At 34.2% G+C, this 27,537-nt stretch overlaps 1 protein-coding gene across 1 annotated transcript; it reads right to left on the bottom strand.

The window, feature by feature from the left end:
• Positions 1-1,422: 1,422 nt before the first annotated feature.
• LOC126824570 (WD repeat-containing protein 76) lies at positions 1,423-26,897 on the bottom strand. The gene is made up of 15 exons (XM_050553811.2): positions 26,728-26,897; positions 18,731-18,814; positions 17,839-17,928; positions 15,000-15,077; positions 14,544-14,611; positions 13,504-13,621; positions 11,052-11,194; positions 9,919-10,072; positions 9,171-9,329; positions 8,727-8,848; positions 8,327-8,425; positions 7,974-8,123; positions 5,067-5,117; positions 3,765-3,867; positions 1,423-2,887 (listed from the first exon to the last, which is right to left on the bottom strand). Exons 1-15 carry the CDS (start codon positions 26,782-26,784, stop codon positions 2,738-2,740), a joined length of 1,626 nt encoding a protein of 541 aa, XP_050409768.1. The 5' UTR covers positions 26,785-26,897; the 3' UTR covers positions 1,423-2,737.
• Positions 26,898-27,537: the final 640 nt, after the last annotated feature.

Genomic DNA, 27,537 nt, shown 5'->3' with positions numbered 1-27,537 from the left:
AATTTGTGTAATGGGGAGGGGCCATTTTGACGGAGAGTTTCGGTCCGAGTTTCACGAAATTCAGATTCATTTGAGATTATTGTCCAAGGAACCTATATTTAAACAGTTTTTAAATTGAATAAAAATTGCAATTGTTTTTGCACAATCAAGGACAATAATCCAGGAAGTTACGATCCGATACGTGCCAAATCGAACCCACCCGAGATCTTTGGGATGGATATACACATATCTTTCACGTTTCACCAAAATAGGATAAAAATTTCGACCTCTACAGGGCCCACAATTAGGAACAATAATCCTCGAAGTGTAACACACAACCACAGCTGCAAAGTCACCCAAACAGGCTATAAAGGCTGCATTGTGAACTAGGACATTAATAAATCACTAATAATAATAACGAAGAGCAATAATCCATGATGTTCCTGGCACTAACATCGATAACTTATAAATTTCACTTCAATCAAATGATATTTTTAGCTTCAAAAGCCACCACAGGAATTCTGAAAGTCAACTAGGGCTACATGAAAATGAAATGGGCTAATAGTATACACCATGCAGTATACTATGAGGGAAATTTTGTCGAGGTTTTTTTTACATGCACACCATATCCCCTCCAAACAACTATACGTTGTCCCTTGCCTGCCTTTCCATCCTACACCACTGACAAGGGAAAAACATGCCTAAAAATCCTGATTACCTTTAGGTTAGCGAGCCAACACCTTACTCATTGAGCTACCGCAGCTCCCAACTAGGGCTAAAGATCAGAAATGGCTAAAAATAAACAGGCAGCTAGTCATAGGAACTTCAGTACTGTTTAGTTTTCCAATCAATATGTAAACTTCAGTCTTCAAGGGCAATAACTCTGTAAACAATCATCAGAAATTGTTGAAAATCAATATGATTCTTAGTTTTATAACTAAAACATTGCATAAATTTCACATAAATAATGCATATAGATTTCAAGTAGATCAGATAACGTTTGCATTCACAAGGGACAGGAAATTGTGAAATTTTGACATACTTCTTTGATTCACTAACCTAAAATACCCAAACATGTATAACTTTTAAGGCGATTGATAACTGTGTCTATATATCATTTACAAGATTCTACAAGGTGATCAATGGTAATAACTCTAGAAGCCCTTATTTTGTCTTAACTATTCGGAAGGATGTATATAAATTTCATACAAAGCGAATAAACAGTTTGGTCGCTACAGGGTTAAAAGTATTGAGCTGGGTGAATCAATAAGGGGAATTATTGAAACTTTGATAGGCTTTGTTATCTCACTAATTTGAATAGAGCATTCACAAGAAATTGTGAAGGGAAAACAAACAAACTTTGGCGACATACAAGTGAACCTCGTTTCGTGAACCATGTTTCTGTGTGGATGTATAATAATAAAATACAAGTTGTAGCAGCTTACTGCACTTTATTATAAAGTATATACATATATGACTATTATTGTGATAAATGAGATTATTGTACTAAATAAACTGTTTCAGTGGCATGGATAGTTTCCATATAAAATAAAGACGTCAATAACTTGACAGACAAAATTTAATGGAAGAATTAGAACTCGTATACCTGTTTACATACAGGTAAATCAATTTGAATTAAATCTGCAATGTCCTATTTGGAATTTTGCCACTCACTGTACCTTACTTTAGACATGACTTTTTGTTGATTTTTCATGAAGACGGTCTTCTGTGTCAAGTGTTGATTTCTAATATCTTCTGAATAAAGGTGTTTATTAACTGTGTTCTATTTGTTTGAATGGAAATGAACCAGCTATTAGATAATCAGTTTTATTACATGATCTCTTTCCAATTTAATATTGTCATAAGTTTCATTGTAAACTAATATCTAAAATCTAATATCTAAAGGAATCTAATCCAGCCAACATCGTAGGCTAGCCTTGACATCGAGAGTTTATTATGGTCTGGATAAGTTAATTAATGTCTAATTGATAATTTAGATACATTTCAGGCCTAAAGAAAGACTTGTAATAAGCAGATTTTGCTCTTGCATAATGCATGTTTAACATTCCTCACAATAATTTCATCATAATTTTAACATTCCTCACAATAATGTCATCATTTTAACATTCCTCATATCATTTTACATTCCTAACATTATCATTTTAACATTCCTCACATCATCATTTTAACAATTGGCACATCATCATTTCAACAATTGTCACAGCATGATTTTAACAATAGCACAGCATGATTTTAACAATTCTAATATCATCATTTTAACAATCCTCATTATCATCATTTAAACAATCGTCAAATCATCATATCAAATTTCTCATGCTAATAAGTATTCAGACTGATTATTTAACAAAATTAAAATACCAAACCTAGATAATCTCCTGGCTTGGATTCAATCGGATTTAAAACAGACTCATCAATTTGGTTACCAATTTGTTAAATAGGGAGCAGCATAGATCAATGGGATTTTCAATGTTTCATATCTTTGTAGATACTAAACAGAACTGAACAATATTTGGACAAATATTCCTATTAGAGATATAACTTTCAAAAATATTGTGGTTTGCAAGGGATTCTATAGCACTAAAATCATACATAGAGTCTCTAACATTATTTTAACAATCATCGCATCATTGTTTTAACAACATCACATCATTATTTTAACAATCCTCACATCATAGTCTTTTTTTCGTTAGCAATTTGGCTGAAAGCAACTCAATTTGTTTTTGAATTTCTCAAATATTTATTTGAAGACATGAACTCTTCCACTAGAATTAGCACCAGCTAGTATATTATATACTGGATGAATAGTGTTTATACTACACACAGATCCTAACAAATCTTCATTCTGGAATGTTTTTATTAATGTACCTTCATTAGAAAACATCTCAATCTGTAAATAAACAATAGGACTTGGTTAATATAAATATAATTATTCATACATTTTACCACCCATGAGTTATAAAATGTCACCAAGAAACATTTACAAACCCAAATGTAGCAGAGGTTATGGGGCAAACATGGTAGTATTTAATTAGTATTAGGTGATATTGGGTAAACCATACCCCAAAATCACATTTCTCTTACAATTTCAATGTAATATCTACTGGGTTTTATTATTTCCACAAAATTCTTAAGAAAAACATACAAGATACACTAAATTACTCTCTTAATTATTCTTCAAGACATTCTAATTTATCGCATACAGTGTAATAAAACAATGATATATAAAGCACCTATTGTCATTTTCATTTTTTAGACAATACCTAATATCCTCATGCAAAATGTTGGGAAACCTTGAATTGATCATATTTTTGTAATTACTGAATGGAATTAAACAAATTTTGGGACTAATATTAATATTTCTTTTTTGAGATTCAACCATCACAATATTATAATTAGAGGGATGAACAATCCCTCAAAATGTGAATCAGTGACATAAATGTATTACATGTTCAATTTACAATAAGCTACCCAGAATGGATAAGGTGGGTTTCATTATTTTCTAGAACCACATTCATTAATTCCTTTAAGGCCAGATAGTATGGGTAACAGATGCATATTAGAGGACTTTTCGCAAACCAAAAGTCATCTTAAATACAGCAGACTATATATTATAATGGATTTTATTCAACATAAACTACAGAAATAGGGCTGAACATATTGTTAATATTTTTAGAATAAAATTTGGTAGTTTAAACATCTATGAGTACGCAATTTGAGCCAAGACCGTTCTGATTACAAGTCAACATAAAATAAAATCAATTTACCCTTCTAGGTCTAACCATGCTACCAACAACAAATACATCTTCTCTACTAGGATGCCATACAGCTCGAAACTTAGTTAACCATCTTCCAGTATGATTATTATGACTGAAATAATATTAGCTAAATATTTCATTCTCTAAATTAACCATTATGAAATAAGAACTGTCAAATTGTCACGTAGCTCGCGAACCGGCAGATCTGATCTATTTAAGTACTGAGAACGAGAGCATCGCTAATGCTGCAATATACGTCTAAATTCCTGCTTTAAAATGAAGAGAATGAAATATGAAATGGCTGTAATATGACAAGAGGCAAAGAATGCTAGGCGATGGGTTTGTTGGGTTAACAAAAATGTGGGTGTGACACCGGCCAGGGAAGCGGGACAAGATGATCCATTCAGAATTGTAGCCTGTAGATGATAAATACAAAAACTGGGCATGGCTATGCCCCTGGGTGTTGGATATGGAACAATATAAATAGGTACCACTGCACCCTGTTAGTGAAATGATTGGTATGCTGAATTTGAACAAAATCTGTTAATTATTGCAACCTGTAGAGTATTTACAGATAAAAACTAACAAAAAGTGGGTGGCAAAAATTGGGTGTAGCTCTCCCCCTGGGGGTCGGGGCATGTACCAAAATCAATAGTTGCCGCCCATACTATAAAGAATACATATGCCAAGTACCAAGTTGATCCATTCAGAATACATATGCCAAGTACCAATCTGATCCATTCAGAATTGCGGCCTGTATACAATAAACACAAAAATTGGGCATGGCTCTATTCCTGGGGGTCGGGACATGCAGTTGTCGCCCTTAGGCTATAAGGAATTTATATCCCAAGTTCCAAGACGATCCATTAAGAATCGTGGCCTGTAGGCAACACACAGAGACACACAGAAAAATATGTGTGGCTCTGCCCCCGGGGATCGGGCAATCATCAAAAAACAATAGGGGTCATCCTTAGGACATAAGGAATCGCTATGCAAAGTTTCAAAAGGATCTGTTAAGAATTGCGGACTGTAGGCGAAACACACAGAAAAATATGTGTGGCTCTGCCCCCGGGGGTTGGGCAATCACCAAAAAACAATAGGGGTCATCCTTAGGACATAAGGAATTGCTATGCAAAGTTTCAAAAGGATCTGTTAAGAATTGTGGACTGTAGCCGAAACACAAGACACACATAAAAATTGGGCTTGGCTCTGTCCCAAGGGGTGTGGCATGCACCAAAACAATGACTTGTGACTGATTTTGCGGTCATGGGTCACATTTACTCGTAACATCACACAAACAATGAGTTTTACCTGATTCCTTTTCTTAATGTCATCTCTTGATTCTTGTTCACATCATAAATACTGAAAATAATAGCATACAACTGATTCTATGCTTTTTATAATTAAGCCACAATTTATATAATCAACGATGTTGATTAGTCTATCATCTAACTAATCTATGTAGATTATTGTATTGTATTATACACGTAGATGCATTATTTAATTAAGAGCTTGATCTGCCTCAAATTATTATTTAAACATTAATTTTATTAACATGACAAACCTATAATCAACTACTTCGCGATTTTTCGAACAATCAGGGGCCATAATTCAGGAAGTTACGGTCTGATATGCGCGAATATCAAAAGGAACCAGATCTTTGGGTTATAAACTTACATTTAAAGTTTCAACAAAATCGGATAGAAATTGTGACCTCTATAGGGTCCACAACCTTGATATACCATATTTTTACGCTATTTGAGAACGAAGGGTGGCCATTTTGTCTGTCAGTTTTGGGCCGATTTTCACGAAATTCGAACTTAGTCATCCTTAATATAATAATGTTTTTTTAAATCGGATAAAAATTATGACCTCTATAGGGTCCACCAGCTGAAAACGCGATTTTTCGAACAATCAGGGGCCATAATTCAGGAAGTTAGGTCCGATATGCGCGAACTTCGAAAGGAACCGAGATCTTTGGGTTATAAGCATACATTTCAAGTTTAAACCAAATCGGATAAAAATTGTGACCTGTAGACTGTTCACAAACAATTGTGGACGTACGGACGGACAGGGTCGACGACAATTAACGTCCACATGAAAATGTGGGCGTATAAAAAGTATGTTGTATCATGCGTTCCAGAAAGAGATATAACAGTGAGGCTGATGTCCCCCGCCAAAATCCCAAAATAAACAGATGTCACATTCTAATTAATTGCACATTTATATTTTTCAAAAGTATTGAGCAATCAAACTGATTACCTTTTCTTAGTCTTTGTAAGAAAATGTTCACGATCGAACCCAGTCATGGTTTTGAAGTACTAAGTAGTTAAACTATACACCAAGTTTTATCACTCTCTATCAGTTAAGAGTCAAAGTTATCTTGTTCCACAGTATCGACCAATCAAATTGCTTAACTCTGCTTAGCTTTAGTCGAATATGTTAATCATTGAACTCACTTAATGAACATCTACACCAAATTTAAACATTCTACCTCAATTAAAAGCAGAGTTGTTATGTTCCAAAGTCTTGACCAATCAAATTGCTTATTGCTAGTTAGCCTAAGCAGAAAAATCTCATCATCGACCTTAGTCAAAGTATTGGTATAATGAATTTACACTCTGAGTTTCATTACTTTAACCCAATTAGAACCAAAGTTATCGTGTTCCAAAGTCTCAACTAATCAAATTGCTTATCTGTGCTTAGTGGAAAATGCACATGATTGCACACTGTCAAGGCATTTATCTAATAAACACCTACACCAAGTTTGAACATTCTACCTCAATTAGAAGGAGAGTTATCGTGTTCCAAAGTCTCGATCAATCAGATTCGAACTCCATCAAGGCATTCACCTACTAAGCACCTAGGTCAATTAGGTGAGTTATTGTGTCCCCTAAAGTGTGACAGACAGACAGACGGACGGACAGACAGACCCAGTTTAATAGTCCCCTGGTTTCTTTGGAAACCTTGGGGGCAATAAGTTCAAGAAAGAGGTATTAGGTGTTCAAGAGAAAGTGGTATCAAAATTCAGGTCTTCCATAAAGAGAACCAGAGGTTGCCAGGCAAGATACGCCCACATTTTGCAAAGATGGATAGTGAACAAGCTAAAAAGGAAAAAAAAACCGATTTTTCCAACACTCAGAAACCATAATCCAGGAAGTTATGGTCTGAAATGTGTGAATATCGAAATGGTCTGAGATATTTGGGATATAAAGATATACTTTAGGTTTCATCAAAATTGGATAAAAATTATAACTTCTAGAGAGTCCATAACCTTGGTATTACATACTTTTACACTATTTGCGTACAAGGAGCAGCCATTCCGGCTGTTTGGGTTAGATTTTTAAATAATTTGAACTCAACCTTCATTGATGTGTAACAGTGATATATTCAAATGCTTTTTTAAAATCGGATAAAAATTGTTACCTCTGGAGGGACCACAAGCTAAAAACATGATTTTTCATACAATCAAGGGCCATAATTCAGGAAGTTCTGATCCGATATGTGCAAATATCGACAGGAACTAAGATCTTTGGGTTATAAACATGTATTTCAAGTTTCATCAAAATCAGATTAAAATTGTTACCTCTACAGGGTCCACAACCTTGATATACCATATTTTTACACTATAAGCGTACAAGCGGCGGCCATTTTGTCTGTCAGTTTTGGTCCGATTTTCACGAAATTTGAATTCAACCTTCATTATGGTGTAACTGTGATATATTCAAACAGTTTTGTAAATCAGATAATAATTGTGACCTCCAGAGGCCATAATTCAGGAAGTTACGATCCGATATGCGCAAATATCAAAAAGAAGCAAGATCTTTTGAGTTATAAACAAACATTTTAAATTTCATAAAAAATCAGATGAAAATTGTGACCTCTTAGAGTGTCCACAAGCTAAAAACGTGATTTTTCGTACAATCTGGGGCCATAATCCATGAAGTTTCGATCCGATACATGCCAATATTGAAATAAACAGGGATCTTTCGCAGATAAACCTATATTTCAAGTTTAGTCAAAATCGGATAAGAACTGTGACCTGTAGAGTGTCCACAGACGGATAGGGGCACAACAATATACATTTAGATGAAAATGTGAGCGTATAAAAAAGATATTAGGTGTTCGAGACAAAGGAAGTGGTACCAGGTCTTCCAGAAAAAGTGTCATGTTTTCTTAAAGAGCAAGCATACTGAAAGTAGTGAATAAAGCACTTACTTGATAGTATTATCATCTGATAAAGATAATATATGTCTTCCAGTTACAGGTGAAAAATAAGCACTATTAACAACTCTACTATGTCGTACTTCACTAACGCATTTATTACTTTTTTCTTTAATTCGACGTAAATCCCATAGTTTTACCGCTCTGAAAAAGAAAGACAACAGTATATTTCAAATCAAACTACTAATACAGGCCATGGAATGATATAGGCCCTACTTATGATTGAATGTGAATAACACAATTCTTTATTTTTGTTTTGCAGAGGAAAATTCCTGAGAAAAAAAACAAACCTGGGGTTATACAATATATTTTTTCATTGCTACAAGTATTGTAATTTGTAAACTTACGCATCTAGTGAACCGGTACAGAAGTAATTACCATTAGGATGCATACTGACAGTCCGTAGTGCTTTATCTGATACAGGGTATATACTCTCCGCCTTCGTACTAAAAAATTAATATTATGCTAAATAAATACCTTTTAAGATTGAGCCTTCCAAAGAGTTTAAATAAAGTGGATAAATGAAATCATGATAATTGTAAAGTTTAAATCATGACAATTGTGATTTTAATGTTTAAATCATGGTAAAGGTGAAGTTTAAATCATGATAATTGTTATGTTTAAATCATGGTAATTTTAATGTTTAAATCATGAAAAATGTAATGTTTGAATCATGATAATTTTAATTTTAGATAATGATAATTGTAAAGTTTAAATCTACATAACGTAATGTTAAATGTATAGTACCGTGATGTTCTTTTATCTACAAGAGCTACACATCCGTCAGTCTGTGATACTAACATAGTATCAGCTGTTATAAAATCTACATTTCTTAATAATATTTTTTCATCATCAGGTACAGCATAAATCTATAAAAAAAATAATAACATGTCTGTCAAGGTGAAATCTCACTGAACAGATCAGTAACATGGCATACATATGAAAATCAGAGAAAACCAGTTCTCCAAGAACCGTGTAATGCACAAATATCTTAAAAGACAGTTTTCCATGCAAGGAAACACAAGCCCTTAGTGGTTATCTATGAGACTTATTCCTGTAAGACCAGCTAACATAAAAGTTCAAAATTACGTCATTTTCATTAAATTAGAAACATCAACAAATACTTGTTTACAACACACAGCATTATATCATACAACAAAATACATCAATAAATTAATTCAAACAATTTACCTCATAAAATTTACTAGTTTCAAAATCACCATATCTAAAAGATCCATCATATGAAGAAGAATAGATGTAAGCTGGATAATCTTTATGAAACGAAACCCAGTTTACAGGACTGACATGTGGTTTATATGCTACAACCCCATCTTGGTTTTCTTGCGATTGCTAAAAGATATTAGATGAACATGTAAATAATCTGGACATGTTGTTAAAGAAATTAACTATTAACAACACACAACAGGTACACCAACTTGAAGAATTTGGAAATTGAAACATTAGAACAAGGACCAGTTTGGGGTGTTAGCTTTTTCATAGTAAAACTGTAAAAACAATTATTTGAATATGTAAGGAGAGTGAATTAAATAATTTTGCCTTTTTGATGTTGTTAGCCAGATGAAAATCAATCACTTCGTAAATAAATCACAAATCTATTTGAAATTTGATTACATCTAAGATCTCTAAAATATAAGACAATTTACCAAGTTTCATTAAAATCAGTTGAAGGATGTAGACTCTATCACGTTCAGAAGCAAGCGCAGACGGACAGAGTGACAACAATATCAAACTATGTGATCTTCCTTGACCACTGGCGTTTCCTATCAACATGTAAATACAACACAGCGTGTATTTCACATTTAAGAAGCCCAGAAGTCCAATACACAAAAATGACATAAAATGTTATTATATGGGTACTTATGCCCCCTACTACTATGGCACGGTCATAAGTCACACATTACAAAAATAATAAACATACCACATCCCATAATCCTACACCTCCCCATTTACCACCAGCAGCAACTAATATCTTTTCTGTGATTGGATGAAATGCAAGTGAGAAAATTCTAGTTGGGACAACTTTAGCAATTCCTTTAACATCAAGAAATATCTTACTGATCTCTTGTAAATAACTGAAAAAATAATAAATATATTTGGTGATTCTTTTACAGATGATGTCAAGCATTTTGTGAAAAGTTTTTGGAAAGACAGAGAGAAAAATAAACAAATATTTTGGGAAAAATATCATTTATTTTTCTCCCCTATTTCTTTGAACATAATAGTCTTTCAAAAATGGAAGAAAACCGGAAAACACAAAGAATTCCTGCGACATGAGTCACATTATGTAAGACTTAGATAAAGAGCTACCTATTCTTGCTACAATAGTTCGAAAATAGACAATGTAAAATGAATAATTTGAAAATTTTATTCAAATTACTCTATGGGGAGCAAAGACATTAGCCTTTGAATGTTTGACAAGATGTGTGCAATAACTGCAACCACCATACTGGCTGTTCAAAGCTAAGTCTTGCTCCTCCATTTTTAAATTAAATCGAAATGTGGCTGAACCGTTCTAATCTATTTATTATCGGAGAAATCCTATGCCATCGAGAGTTGATTATGGCCTGGATCAGTTAGTTAATGAATAACTAATAATTTAGAAAACATTTCAGGCCTCAAGAAAGACCTGCAATAGGCAGATTTAGCTTTTGCATAATGTATATTTAATAAAGAGGCATTATTTAACATTTAGAGCTGGACATTCATACAAAATAGATAAGTGTTTGAAGTTCTGACAATATAGTCTTGATTCTCAAGTACCAATGCTATGATAATAAATAAAGTCTTAATTATCCATTTTAACATTAAATTATTATCTATGCAATATCACTGCCATCCAATGATCTAGAAAGTTTATTATGGGCTTGTCATATAAATAAATAACTCGTCAAAAAAAGACCAACAATACACAGATTTAGCTCTTACATAATGCACATTTAAAATCTACAGTATTCGTTAGACCATACAAGTGCCTAACCAATCGTTATTTGAAAGACTATAATCAATAGGGTGGATAACTATTTTAATAGTAAAATTATATCACTGCTTTACCTTTGTAAAGAACTTGACAGCTCAGATTTGGTACATTTTATAGTAGATTTCATTGTACAGGTCATTTTAGTATGATAGTCTTTATCTTCAGGGTCTAAAAGTGTTTTGACCATGTCTACAGGACACTCTGGTGGTATGAAAGACTGTTAATAAACAGAAGAAAAACAAATTAATAGAAAATTTATCCACTTTATAGTTTTTCATGAAATAAATTAACATAAATCTGAATGATAAATAATAACACAATTAAAAATGTTCAATTTTATAATGTAAAAGTTTGTAACAAATTTTAACTCCCGGGCCCTTATTCACGAAAACTTAAACTAAGTTACAACCAAAATTTTAAGAAATACTGCAACTTCATTGGATATATGCAAATTGATTTTACTGGTCAGCCAATCGAATTGCAGTATTTCTTCAAATTTCGATTGTATCTTAGTTTAAGTTTTCGTGAATAAGGGCCCAGTAGCATGAAATGTTTAAAGATACATTCCCACGAAAACTATTTATAAGTATGTTCTTTCCAATAGAACTAGAAGTATGGCAAATTTGGTATATAGAAAGTTGAGACACAATTTTACTAGAAAAATACTGGATTCCCTGAAAAACACCCATTAGTTAGAATCTGTTTCTATTTCTAGGCAAAGTTTATCATGTATAATTATAATCGAACACTTTGTAATATGGGAAGGCATCTTTAACCTATGTATAGAATCTCTTACCAGTTTTCAGTATTCTTCAATATGAAAGTTAATATTATTGATGATTTTCTATTAACTGCTGTCAGATGAAACTACCGAATGTTTTAATCAAATTACCTCAGAAAAAAATCCAACTGACTATGGTACCATTAAAACATACTGAAATTGTTGATTACAGTACAACATACGACCAGAATAATAACGTCTATATCCCGGCTGGCTGTTTTTCTGGCCATGCATGATGCATTGGGAATTCCACACTGAATTGTGTGTTGTGTGTAGAGAGGACTTTCCCCAGCTTCCCTTGGCGATACCCTGTTATGATTCATTTGGGCCAGAGGGAGGGTCATTTACAGTATATATGCCAGGGTTCAAAGGGTTTAACAGATCATTGAATTAAAACAATCGGATTGAAAAGAGTTGAAAAGAGTCACAATCAAAAGATTTTACACAACACTTACATGTACCGGTATATCAGGCTTGTTTATATAATTTGCAGAGGATATTTAATGTTTCAAAATTTTCAATGCACAATTTCTTTATAAATAGGAAAAGGAATGGAGATATTTTTGCATGGATATTCCTTTTAAAGTTTCAACAGTAACTTGAAAGGGATTCAAGGAATGGAGATATTTTTGCATGGATTTTCCTTTTAAAGTTTCAACAGTAGCTTGAAAGGGATTCAAAATCCCTTAAATGAGGATAAGTAGCTTTAAGTGAATAATGTATGAACAGATATTAATAGTTTACTACAGATATATGAGTATACATTCAGAAATACATTGATATCCTTCCTCACACAAATAAGTTTGTTACTGATAAAGTACAACTAAAACATACTATAAAAGATTAAGTCTGCAGAAAAGGTTTACAATTAAGATAATAAACGCCGAAGATTATAATGGCTATGTGTGCTATAATAGCGCCGTTTAGCAACATTGTATTTATATTCCTGTCTTTCATTTCTGTGTGTAGAAACCTGTAATAAAGCAGACCAAAGAAAAGAAGAAAAGTCAGATAATAGCAAGAGTTAAAGGACAGAGATAATAGGAAAGTAAGACAGGATAAAGACAACAGACATGTGAGTCGTACAGAAAGGATAAAGACAATAGACATGTACATCAGACAGAAACAATAGACGTACGAGTCAGAAAAGATAAAGACAATAGACATGTATGTCAAACGTCAGACAGAAAGGAAAAAGACACTATTAGACATGTACGTCAGACAGAAAGGATAAAGACAATAGACATATACGTCAGACAGAAAGGATAAAGACAATAGACATGTATGCCAAGTATGTCAAACGTCAGACACAAATGATAAAGACAATAGTTAACAGAAGTGAGAAAGAAAGGGATAAAGACAATAGTAGAGAGAAGCAAGACGGGAGAGAGAGAAATGTGGTTCAACGTCCACCAACACTCGACACAAAATAGGTCATTTTGAGATTAATATGTTTAATTTAATTTCAATAATTTAATTGCGCGTAGGGGTCTTTAGGAATGGGAGTTGACTCAATGACAGACTTTATGATACAGCGCACACACGCTAACCATTTGGCTTTCCATTCCCCCCAGAAGCAAGAAAGAATGAGATAAAGACAATAGAAGACAGAAGCGAGAAAAAAAGACACAGAGGAAGAATAGAAAATAAGGAATTAAAAACATAATAAGAGGATAAAAAACATTTTTTTTGTTAGATCATCAACAAACGACAACAATGATTTTAACATGGAATATAAAACAAACCTGCTTATTGGTTGTATCAGCTTCAATTATAGGATTGGGTAAATTATTGCCTTGTGGATCAATCCTAGCCAAACGCAAACTCTTTCGCCTTACTAATGGAATTGCATCTATTTTCTTCCTGAAAAATTAAAGAACACTTCTGTAACAAACAAATATAATTTAGAAATGCAAAAGATTAAGACATTTAAGTGTTATATATATGCCAATAATCCTTAGACTATGCAAATAATGAATTCAATATTCACATAAATTATGCATCAGTTTAGTACTAAGAGACAGCCATAGTTTAGAAAGAGAGAAAAATGGAGTTTTACGTCCACTCGATACAAACTAGGTCATTTCGGGACATACGGTTCAATTATATATCAATAATTCGCATGCGCATAGGGGTCTTTAGCAGACGGAGGAAACCGGAGGACCCAGAGAAAATCAACAAGGTTGGACAAGAGACACTACTCCTGGTTGTGGACAAGCTGGGAGTTGAAACCAAGCCACTTGACTTAATTACAGACCTTGTGATTTAACGTGCTCACTTTAAACCATTAGGCCACTCACTCCCCCTATACAGTTTAGAGAATCTTTCTTAAAGATCATTATTTAAGAGCTAAATCTACCTTATACAAATCTTTCGATTGGCCTCAAATGTTATATAAATCATTAATTAGACATTTATTTACATGCCATACCCACTCTCTAGAACTTCGGATGATTTTGATTTTCAACAGATTTAAATACGATTGGCAGTTAATGATTTAATTTAAAAATGGATAATCGCTACTTTGTTTATTATTGTAACAATGGTAGCCATGACAATAAGGCTACACTGTTCTGCCAACGACATTAACTCTATTCAGAATGAAGTAATTTTCAACATACAATGTATTCCCTTTTTTTTATCTATTTTTTAAGTACATGTATTATAGCGAGAACTGTCAGCTCTTTATCTAAATCTTACATAATGCATCTTTAAGAAACCAGGCTGAACAACAATTCAGACATTGTACACATGATGCCAAATTTATATTTCCTTGATAACATACTTTTTTAAGCCTCTTTGTGATGCCTCTCTTTTTGGTTTTTTAACCAAGTTGTTAAGCTGCTGTTTGGCCTGAAAAATGAAAAAAAAATAAGGTTACATCTATTCTGATTAATGCACTGTTTTGGCACAATTATCTCCCACCAAGAAACAACCTAACAATATAATGATACCCTACCACTAAAAATATCCTTTCAAATGCCAGATTTAAAATATCTATAATTTAATTTACAATTAGTTTAGGGTATGAATTATTTTTATTTCCAAATCAAATATGCAACAAATGTAAAAATATAAACAATTTATGTGTGCTATAACTAATTGGCCAAAACCTCTAGTTACACAGTTACCCAATCAACTTTATCTTATGGAGCTTTCTCCTTCCCTCCCTACAAACATAATAATGACCTACTGTATACTGTCCCTATACTTGCGTATTTTGTTTTCTTCTTAGCCTTACCTCAAATACACCAATTTGTGAGAGGAATTTCACATTGTCTTCAATATTCTTCTTTCGAATTAATTCATAATCATTTTCCTATAGAAAAAATAAAGAATTTTCAATTCTTACATTCAAACCATCTTGGAAAATATCCAATGAAACTGGATCATCTAACCATTCAGATTTTTCGAGCCCAGATTTCAGAGGGTGAGCATATACATGTAATATAAAACCAATGAGTATAAAAAACAACATCCATGCTCATTAAAGGAGCTAAGTCTCTGTTCTTTGGAACCAAAAATGTAATATGAGTACATGTATATGTATAAACTGATTTTCATTCATTTTTTTAAACTTTTACAGTAGACTCTGTCACTTCCGATATCAGACTACTATGGCATTCTGTGAAATCCATCATCATTTTCATGTCCCAATTTATTTCCTTATTACTTTAACCAAAAAAGTTTTAAGTAGTTGAGATTCTGAATATTCCGAATTACGACATCATTTGCGTTCAATTAACACTGGATAATTCGGCCTTCAATCAGTGGGTGTTAACCGACAAGTAATCACCAATCAATTATCTGCGAGCATAAAACATGTGTCGGTCTTTGTTGATTACTTTGATTATTTTATAATCTCTTGTAAGAGAGCGCTTGGTATTTGATTTGAGTTTCTCAAATTGAATTGATAATGTGTGATCGTCCTGCAAAGCGTGCGTGCCCATACGGATTTGACATTATAGCAGATTTTGAGAAAGTTCCACGACCTACACAGCCGTTAAGTATTCAGATGGCCGTACTTACAGTATCCAACATTTTAAAGCGAAAAGATGAATTCAAATAGAAGTTTGCCGATAACTTCAACAGCCATAAGAAACAAATTTACTGATACGCTAAGTTTGAAGACATCAACAGAATGACGCAAAAGTGGTTTAAGGGCGTGGACAAAGGTACAACAATACTTCCAGTATAATACTTCCGGTATTGCGACAATTGAGTATTCGCACATGCTGTGTGATCCGGCATATTCTATCGATCCTGTACGATGTCGGAATTTCAAATCTAATCAGTCCAAATTGAATGGCAGTCACTCACGTCAGTCTACATCGGAAGTACAGTTTGACATTTTACACCCACACTGATGTTTAGCTTTGTTTATCAAGCTGCCTTATTACAGAGCATTGAGTACACCCTGGCATATACTGGTTTTAAAATTGTTGACTGTGTCTTAAATATTTGATATTAGTAGTTCATATTTTTACGGAAAAATAACAATATCACTTTTGATTGGAATGGACCAATAATTTGTGATTGTAATATCAAAGACTCTGGATGATTTTGAGAACATTTTACGCCCATTAGGGCAATCTCAGGTTGGTACATCTCAACCAATCGAAGCAATGTCTATATTATGCCTAGCTGATGGGCACAATTATCTATTCAAGAAAATTATCAATGAAGTAGGGCTGGACGATATTTTTTCGGTAATTCGATAAATCGCGATATTAAAATTTGAATTCCGATATTTTATAAATTATAAACCACCTAAAAAATCATGGTATAATGATATATCGTATTGTGTGTTTTTCTATCAACATACCGGTATTTTACACGATATTATGTGCTGCATTTGGGATGGGATTGACATCGAACAATTTACGACATTACGTCACGATCGATGACTAAATACATGACTAGTCTAGTAGTTTTCTCGATTATTAAACTTGATAAATAAATTTATAATTGAAAAATTAATATTTAATTTATAGAGGCATTCTCCTCTTGCCATTGGAATTTGTCATTATAATGTCAAACCCGTCGCTAATGCTGTGCAACACTCGAATAACCAGCCAAGTAAGTCATGGCGTAATATCTTCTCTTCGCCGTCTTCGGTCGATTTATCATTGGCACTGTTGGGAAACAGTTATTATCATTTAATGTATGATGCCATTTGTTATTTAACTATCATTTTGTGTGTGTGTTTGGGTGGTTTTTTTTGCCAATTTTTAAACTGAAGCCGATTTAAAGGAGCTAAATCGCTAATATTTGGGACCTAGAAATTGACACAAGTGGGTCGCAACTCATAATACTGTAATATGAATGTATATAAACTGATTTACATTCAATCATTTCCGTTTTTACTCTAATTTCAAATCAGCAGGCTCAATCGAATGCAAATTCCTAGCATCTGGTTATTCCAGTCTACATACGCCGTTTGGTTTGGTGCAATATGTCTAGCCTCGTTCCTCTAGTCTCTTGCTAGAACTGGGGCTGAAACGCATTATGGTACACGATTCGTGTACCAATGGAAAATATTTATTTTGTCTTAAATATTGGATATCAGAAGCCCATCTTTTACGGTAAGATCACAGCATCAATGTTGTTTTAAATTGACAAATAATTCGTGTTTTAAATGTTGAAGATTTTGGATGATATTGAGTTAGAGACTTAGCTTCTTTAAATAAAAGTAAAATGTTATTTGTAAATAAAACTAAATTGCGTCATGATATTCGAGATTTAGACAAACTCCAGAGTTACGCGCCGATGTAGTGTACCTAGGAGAAATTATGTCTGGTTCTTTGAGTCTACTCATACCCACATGTTATTCAACATTTTGAAAGATGGCGGAACATTGCGAAGCTCAAGCTGATCGAACAGTAGTAATAAAGCCTAAAAAACATTGCACGAGTAAAATATCCGGGTATTGTGATATATCGCGATATATTGTTAGCTTTTTATAATAAAACTAAAATATCGCGATATATCGTCGTTTTTGGGGAAATATTGCGATGTTTGATTTTACCAATATCGTCCAGCTCTACAATGAAGCTTAACCAAAATTAAATATAACCCACATCTTCCTGATCATTGTCATCATCATATGCACACAATTCTGGCTTCTCTTCTTTTATATTGGATTCTGTTTTTCTAGGACTTGGATTAATCTACAAAAGAAACAGGATATCTAGAATGAAATGTGTGAATACATTTGTCAAACTTTTTCAGATAGAGACCAACTTAAGCTTTATTGTAAAAGACAAAATAAACCGGTAATGAGAAAAGAAATGTGAAATTTAAATGTTTAAAGGAATAAACTAGCATCTTGAGTTTATCTTGTTCGTTTTGTTTTGCGTGTAATGTGGTGCAATCAATGAATGTAAGGGGACTCCCTAATCTGAAGGACAAGAAATTTCAAAATAAAAGCTTCTCCTGTAATTGTAACATGGACAAAAATCTTATTTTGTTCACTTCGTTGAATAAGCAGATTGTTTTCCCTGTAGTAGACTGGCTGGGGCTTAATAAATATACATTTTCAGTGCTATTGTACATTTTTGCTGGTTTACGCTAGTTTCAGTAGAAATCATATAGAGACGTGGGGTGGGTTTTCTGTGCAATAACAACGAACATGTTGAGCAAGTTAACAGGTTTATTAATACCTCGGCCTACAGCCTCTGTGGTTAAACCTGTTATCTCATGAAAGCCGTGCTATAAGTATAAATATAACTTATGCAATGGAACAGGTTGAATAAATAATACCGGACTGAGTTGAAACCCAATGTTCCTTTATCAGTTGTGACGTCGAGCTACCCCCCCCCCACCTCTTTGACAGTGTCTGTTAGATATTGGGAAAGGAAGGATATTTTTACCATCTCAGTGTGTTTTACTCCCTGCTGTGATTGCTTATATTTTCAGGTGGACATATATTTGACTACCAATTTTTTTTTTGTCAGAAAGAACTTTGAATACCTTGACGGATGTTGATGAAACTGGAAGCTCGGTTAATACAATTTTTTTTTTATCATTCTCATTTTTTATAAATCTAATCTTTTTCTGAAAAAAAAAAAGAAAAAAAAAAGAAATGAAAAGGTTGCATGGTAAAGAATGTCTCTATTTTGGCCTTAAAAAAGTGGTTTGTCTTCATTAGAGTCAGTGAAGAAAAGTAGGACATTAACCCCATTTCAATTCATTTCTTTAATAAGTGGCAGTAACAGTGCACAGCCTTAACATCAAAGGACAATGTTGGCATCAGCCAATATAACAGACATGTATATGATAGACCTGGCTAATAAACACATTCCAAATATAATTTCAACACAGAATTCTTTGCTACAGTTGATCCTTAACAAAGATTTGAAGAATCAGAAAGTGATGTAAAAAACGGAAAACACAAGTTATCCTTACTAATACTATTGAAGTAGAGAGAGATAGTAGATACAGCCGATTTCCAGCTCACTATAATTCTGTTAAAGTCAAAAAGTTGTTATACGAGACTGTGAGACAATATCTGTTTGTAACGAACTATACATAAAGATAGACACGCAAACTGCGGAATACGCCCACAACTGTAGCTTATCCGAAAGGAAAACTTGGATTATGACCCCATTGCTTCAAACCAAATTTGACAAAAAATCTGTTAAAATCTACAGCCTTTATCGCATTCACATGTTTTTTGGCAAAAGGGGAATAACCCAAGAAAGGAAAGTCGCGGAATGACGCATATCGACATATAAATATATGTTTCAAATTTAATCAAAATTGTGACCTCTAGAGGGTCCACAACCGTGATATTACTTACTTTTACACTATTTGTGTACAGAGAGCGGACATTTTGTCCGACAGTTTTGGTCAGATTTTTACGAAATGCAAACTCTACAATCATCATGGTCTAATGGTGATATATTCGAAATTGTAACCTCTTGAGCGATCACAAGCTAAATACACGATTTTTCGTGCAATCAGAGGTCATAATACATGAAGTCACAGTCTGATGTGTGTGAATATCGAAAGGAACTGAAATCTTTGAGTTTTAAACATACATTTAAAGTTTCATAAAAATTGTCAATAATTCATGCCAATATCAAAAGGATCCTAGATCTTTGGGAGATAAACCTATATTTCAAGTTGTCAAAATTGGATAAAAATTGTAACCTGTAGACTGTCCACAAACAAATTGTGGACTGAAAGGGGCAACAGTAAAATACGTTCACGTGAAAATGTGGGCATATAAAAAGAATCTGTTCATAACTATAGCCTCTATCATGTTCACAAGCCATTTCTTTTTTTTTTGGAAAAGGGGGCATAACTCAGGAACAAAAAGATGCGGATCGCTGAATATCGATAGGGTTTGTCCTCTCATAATTAACCACAATGCTTCACACTAAATCTGAAAAGAATCCGTCGAAAACTATAGTCTCTATCGTGTTCACAAGCCAATCTGTTAAAGATAGGTTGCCAGGCAACGAAACATACGCCCACAGCAGCTATATCGTCCGAGCAGTCAACAAGAGTTGTCACATATTTTTACTTTTTTCGGTAATGAAACATTTATAATACATTAAAATCTGATTAAGAGTAACAACTCATTAAGTAATTATCAGAAAACCATTAGAATTTGTTTGGTTTTTATAAAGTTCTGCCCCGTGCTATTGCTAACGTTTAGTATACAAAACTTTTAACATCATGGATTTAGCTGTTCAAGTCATAAAGATTCTTTGAAAATCAAAGCTTTTTCGTCTCATGCCCTAAACACTGTATATCAATTTAAAGCCAATCGGATATTAACTTTAGCCTCTAGAGTGTCCACAAGATTTTTCAAAGTGATCAAGGGCCATAACTCTGGCAGTAATTATCGGAAATTGCTGAAAATCAATAGGATTCTTCGTCTCATGACCTTAAACACTGCGTATAAATTTAAAGTCAATCGGATATTAATTTTAGCCTCTAGAGCGTCCACAAGATTTTTCAAAGTGATCAAGGGCCATAACTCTGACAGTAATTATCGAAAATCGTTGAAAATCAATAGGCTTCTTTGTCTCATGACCTTAAACGCTGTGTATAAATCTAAAGTTAGTTAATCAGATATTAACTTTGACCTCTAGAGCGTCCACAAGATTTTTTGAAGTGATCAAGGGCCATAACTCCGACAGTAATTATTGAAAATCGCTGAAAATCAACAGGCTTTTGTCTCATGACCCTGTGTATAAATTTAAAGTCAATGGGATATTAACTTTAGCCTATAGAGCGTCCACAAGCAATTGTGGACACCGGACCGACGGCTTATATCAAGTTCACAAGGTTTTTGGCAAAGGGAGGATAATTCTGGAAAGAAAAGAGAGAGAGAGCGAGAAATAGAGTCTAACATCCACATCTTTAGCAGTGGGAGGAAACTGAGAGGACCTGATGAAAACCCACAAACGGGGAATCTAAACCATGCCACTTGACTCAATGACAGATCTTATCGTTTCACGCGCAGTGTTAAACCACTAGACAACCCAACCCCCGCTCTGGACTTGAAAGGAAAGTTGTGGAAATCCGAAAATCGATATTGTTCATGCTCTCATGACCCCATGCAGCCATTATATGGCATTCACAATGGAAAGGGTTCATTCTCTCGTGACCTCCATGCTTAATACTAAATTTGAAAAGAATTTATCGCATTCACAAGGTTTTCTGCCAAGTGGGGAAAACTCCAGAATAAAAAGTTGCAGAATGCTGAAAATTGATAGAGTTCGTTCTCTCATGACCACAGTGCTTCCCACCAAATTTGAATCTAACGAAAACTATAGCCTCTATTGCATTCACAAGGTTTTCATAAAAAGGGGCATGGGCCTAACTCCACAACAAAAAGTCACGGAAAACTGAATATCGAAAGGGTTCATACTTCGGTCTCTCATGACCACAATGCTTCACACCAAATTTAAAAAGAATCTGACAAAAACTCTAGCCTTGAACATGTTCACAACCCAATTGTTGACAGACCGAATTACAGAGTGAAGAAAATGTGGGCCCATATAAAGAATTGACTGTTGATTACATTGTCTTTTTGTAATTTTCTTTTCGTGTATGCAGTATTTCAGAGAAATTTTAGAATGCCTGATTCAGGCCTTGATGAATAGTAGCAACGGCTTATAAGTAGTGATTGGTGTTGTTTATGCTTAATCTTTCCAAAACTCCTTATTATAGATCTACCACTTCTCATGTTAGGATTTCACATAAACCAGTTTTTGTTTTACTTTTGTACATAAATTTACAACTAAGACAGATTGTCCGGTTTGCAATCCCCATTTTGCACAAATCTGACCAGAAGTACACAGATCCAAAGAGATAAATTTTTTAATGACCTTATTAACAAACCAGCGGCTGCCAGACAGGATACGGCCACATTTTCGAGAGATGGATAGAGAACAAGCTAACAAGAAAGTGATTTTTCCTACAATCAAGGGCCATAATTCAGGAAATTACAATTCGATATGCGCGAATATCGAAAGGAACTGAGATCTTTGTGTTATAAACTTACATTTCAAGTTACAACAAAATCGGATAAAAATTGGGACCTCTATTGGGTCCACAAGATAAAAACGTGATTTTTCGTACAAACAGGGGCCATAATCCATGAAGTTTCTATCCGATACATGCCGATATCGAAAGCAGCCGAGATCTTTTGGAGATACATGTAAACCTATATTTCAAGTTTCGTCAAAATCGGATAAGAATTGTGACCTGTAGAGTGTCCACAAACAATTGTGGACGGACGGATGGAAGGCCGAACAGGGGCGACGACAATACACCTCCACATGAAAATGTGGGCGTATAAAAATCTAATAGTAGATAGGTTAGGTGAGAAATGAATATGAATGCAGTTGGATAAATAAAGATCGTCTGATTGCCATAAGTTAAACTTTCAAAATAATAATAACATAACTACCTGAATAAACTATAATTATCGGTCAAAATAAAAAGAGAGTTAATAAAAACAAGAGATAATGCACTGATTTTTCTATTTTTCTTGCTTTTTTTATCTCATGATACAATCAATTCTTTTTATGAATCAGAGCCTTGTTTAACATGGTGACTAGGCGGCGCCGCCGCCGCGCACTGGTCAAACTGTGCTGCCTACTGAGCCCAAAAGTTGAAGACTGGGCGGCAACATCAACGTTTTGAAAATCGCTGACAAGGTTTTTCCCATGTGCCAATACTATACCAAAATTGGATAAAAATTGTAACCTGTAGACTGTCCACAAACAAATTGTGGACTGAAAGGGGCAACAGTAAAATACGTTCACGTGAAAATGTGGGCATATAAAAAGAATCTGTTCATAACTATAGCCTCTATCATGTTCACAAGCCATTTCTTTTTTTTTTGGAAAAGGGGGCATAACTCAGGAACAAAAAGATGCGGATCGCTGAATATCGATAGGGTTTGTCCTCTCATAATTAACCACAATGCTTCACACTAAATCTGAAAAGAATCCGTCGAAAACTATAGTCTCTATCGTGTTCACAAGCCAATCTGTTAAAGATAGGTTGCCAGGCAACGAAACATACGCCCACAGCAGCTATATCGTCCGAGCAGTCAACAAGAGTTGTCACATATTTTTACTTTTTTCGGTAATGAAACATTTATAATACATTAAAATCTGATTAAGAGTAACAACTCATTAAGTAATTATCAGAAAACCATTAGAATTTGTTTGGTTTTTATAAAGTTCTGCCCCGTGCTATTGCTAACGTTTAGTATACAAAACTTTTAACATCATGGATTTAGCTGTTCAAGTCATAAAGATTCTTTGAAAATCAAAGCTTTTTCGTCTCATGCCCTAAACACTGTATATCAATTTAAAGCCAATCGGATATTAACTTTAGCCTCTAGAGTGTCCACAAGATTTTTCAAAGTGATCAAGGGCCATAACTCTGGCAGTAATTATCGGAAATTGCTGAAAATCAATAGGATTCTTCGTCTCATGACCTTAAACACTGCGTATAAATTTAAAGTCAATCGGATATTAATTTTAGCCTCTAGAGCGTCCACAAGATTTTTCAAAGTGATCAAGGGCCATAACTCTGACAGTAATTATCGAAAATCGTTGAAAATCAATAGGCTTCTTTGTCTCATGACCTTAAACGCTGTGTATAAATCTAAAGTTAGTTAATCAGATATTAACTTTGACCTCTAGAGCGTCCACAAGATTTTTTGAAGTGATCAAGGGCCATAACTCCGACAGTAATTATTGAAAATCGCTGAAAATCAACAGGCTTTTGTCTCATGACCCTGTGTATAAATTTAAAGTCAATGGGATATTAACTTTAGCCTATAGAGCGTCCACAAGCAATTGTGGACACCGGACCGACGGCTTATATCAAGTTCACAAGGTTTTTGGCAAAGGGAGGATAATTCTGGAAAGAAAAGAGAGAGAGAGCGAGAAATAGAGTCTAACATCCACATCTTTAGCAGTGGGAGGAAACTGAGAGGACCTGATGAAAACCCACAAACGGGGAATCTAAACCATGCCACTTGACTCAATGACAGATCTTATCGTTTCACGCGCAGTGTTAAACCACTAGACAACCCAACCCCCGCTCTGGACTTGAAAGGAAAGTTGTGGAAATCCGAAAATCGATATTGTTCATGCTCTCATGACCCCATGCAGCCATTATATGGCATTCACAATGGAAAGGGTTCATTCTCTCGTGACCTCCATGCTTAATACTAAATTTGAAAAGAATTTATCGCATTCACAAGGTTTTCTGCCAAGTGGGGAAAACTCCAGAATAAAAAGTTGCAGAATGCTGAAAATTGATAGAGTTCGTTCTCTCATGACCACAGTGCTTCCCACCAAATTTGAATCTAACGAAAACTATAGCCTCTATTGCATTCACAAGGTTTTCATAAAAAGGGGCATGGGCCTAACTCCACAACAAAAAGTCACGGAAAACTGAATATCGAAAGGGTTCATACTTCGGTCTCTCATGACCACAATGCTTCACACCAAATTTAAAAAGAATCTGACAAAAACTCTAGCCTTGAACATGTTCACAACCCAATTGTTGACAGACCGAATTACAGAGTGAAGAAAATGTGGGCCCATATAAAGAATTGACTGTTGATTACATTGTCTTTTTGTAATTTTCTTTTCGTGTATGCAGTATTTCAGAGAAATTTTAGAATGCCTGATTCAGGCCTTGATGAATAGTAGCAACGGCTTATAAGTAGTGATTGGTGTTGTTTATGCTTAATCTTTCCAAAACTCCTTATTATAGATCTACCACTTCTCATGTTAGGATTTCACATAAACCAGTTTTTGTTTTACTTTTGTACATAAATTTACAACTAAGACAGATTGTCCGGTTTGCAATCCCCATTTTGCACAAATCTGACCAGAAGTACACAGATCCAAAGAGATAAATTTTTTAATGACCTTATTAACAAACCAGCGGCTGCCAGACAGGATACGGCCACATTTTCGAGAGATGGATAGAGAACAAGCTAACAAGAAAGTGATTTTTCCTACAATCAAGGGCCATAATTCAGGAAATTACAATTCGATATGCGCGAATATCGAAAGGAACTGAGATCTTTGTGTTATAAACTTACATTTCAAGTTACAACAAAATCGGATAAAAATTGGGACCTCTATTGGGTCCACAAGATAAAAACGTGATTTTTCGTACAAACAGGGGCCATAATCCATGAAGTTTCTATCCGATACATGCCGATATCGAAAGCAGCCGAGATCTTTTGGAGATACATGTAAACCTATATTTCAAGTTTCGTCAAAATCGGATAAGAATTGTGACCTGTAGAGTGTCCACAAACAATTGTGGACGGACGGATGGAAGGCCGAACAGGGGCGACGACAATACACCTCCACATGAAAATGTGGGCGTATAAAAATCTAATAGTAGATAGGTTAGGTGAGAAATGAATATGAATGCAGTTGGATAAATAAAGATCGTCTGATTGCCATAAGTTAAACTTTCAAAATAATAATAACATAACTACCTGAATAAACTATAATTATCGGTCAAAATAAAAAGAGAGTTAATAAAAACAAGAGATAATGCACTGATTTTTCTATTTTTCTTGCTTTTTTTATCTCATGATACAATCAATTCTTTTTATGAATCAGAGCCTTGTTTAACATGGTGACTAGGCGGCGCCGCCGCCGCGCACTGGTCAAACTGTGCTGCCTACTGAGCCCAAAAGTTGAAGACTGGGCGGCAACATCAACGTTTTGAAAATCGCTGACAAGGTTTTTCCCATGTGCCAATACTATACCATGGTGCGTAGGTTAACAAAAACGTCTTTCTAATTGTTTTATGGGTATATTTCTGTCTGCGGGTCAGCCGCAGCACTGTTTTGACCTCGCTTTTACAGGGTATTAATCAATCCATGGTTTAACAAGATGCCAAAACTATAAGTGTATCAAATCTCCGAAATTATTTTTCAAGTGCTCAGAAATCGAGTCTAAGGTAGTCAATTTTCAAAATTTTCTAAGGGGGGGGGTCTTGGTGCTCGCCGGTCGGGCTTCGTTTGACTCCGACATTGCAGCGCCCAATCAAATCCTTAGACAAGGCTCTGTTATGAATAGTTCGTTCCGAACAGATATCCCCTTACGGTCTCATTTAACAACTTTTCAACTTCAATGTGAAAATCAAATATGTATCTGTTATTGCTTTCTACTTTGCAATGATAGACTAGCCTATATGTAAGTAATGTTTTCCTTTTTTTTTGCGTCAATTCATAATTCTTCAAAGATTACTTTAATTTGGAATGTGTCTATATTAGCCAGGTCTATCATAATTATATGTAAAATTGCAAACATTGTCTTTTGACAAGTTTTAATTTTAAAGAAGACCATATTAGGCCTATATAATTATGGCATATCATAATTACATAATATATAATATAATTAATATTAAAAAGTATAGGCCTAGTCTAATTTAATTATTCAACAATTTCTTACTGAAACTATTACTAGATCTTCTTTTTGTTTTCTCTTCTTGTTTCTAGGCGATGGCATTTTTAAACCAAAAATACTGAAATGTGTTTAATTTCTAATTACTATAAAAATTACTGTTATGTTTTGACAGTAGGTACGGTACGGCGAACAAACCAGCTTTCCCGCGCTGTAACCAAGTTGCAAAACAGACAGAATGAGGACCAAATCATGGATAACTGAATTTATTTACCGTTATGGCGTTAAAACAATACGAGATATTGTCTTAATTTAATTAGATTTAATATGAGATGAGCCAGGTTTTTCCTTAATGTTCATATCTGATATAATAGGTAACAAACTAAAAAGTGACGACAAAACGAATTTGTATTGTTTTACAACGTTTACATATTATCCATGTTCCTGAATTATATAACATCATATTTATAACTCCGGTCCGTAAGAGTAAATGGCAAGGGACATAACTCTACATAAATAGATGAAGGCAGACCACCATTAAATTTCACCATCTCGGTACCCACGGTGTAGATCATTATGTGAATTCAACTCAGTGTTACCTGATCATGAAGCCTTTTCCTTAATTAGAAACTATTCGGTTAAAGGGAGACCATCGGGTGGAATTATTGTATTTATTCGAAAGTCTCTATCACCTAACTTCACGAGAATTCATTCAGAATTTACTGATGGTATATATTTCACTGTTAATGCAGGTCCAATTGTAAGCAAGCAAACTATATTTTGTTTTCTGTATGTCCCTCCAGAAAATGCTTCGAAAAAAAATAATTCCAGAGAATCCGATGGTATCATAAATATTGA

This window comes from Patella vulgata, chromosome 6, assembly GCF_932274485.2.
Source record: "Patella vulgata chromosome 6, xgPatVulg1.2, whole genome shotgun sequence".
Classification (NCBI taxonomy): domain Eukaryota; kingdom Metazoa; phylum Mollusca; class Gastropoda; family Patellidae; genus Patella; species Patella vulgata.
The sequence above is the reverse complement of the archived record's forward strand: the minus strand, read 5'-3'. Positions and strand labels throughout refer to the sequence as shown.

Excerpts from the sequence above, each read along its gene's own strand:
- LOC126824570 (XM_050553811.2), bottom strand. The coding sequence starts at position 26,784 with ATGCCATCGCCTAGAAACAAGAAGAGAAAACAAAAAGAAGATCTAGTA. Across the intron at positions 13,622-14,543 it reads TCACAAAGAGGCTTAAAAAA|GAAGAAAATAGATGCAATTC; the intron begins GTATGTTATCAA and ends TTAATTTTTCAG. Across the intron at positions 8,426-8,726 it reads GTAGATAAAAGAACATCACG|TACGAAGGCGGAGAGTATAT; the intron begins GTACTATACATT and ends TTAATTTTTTAG.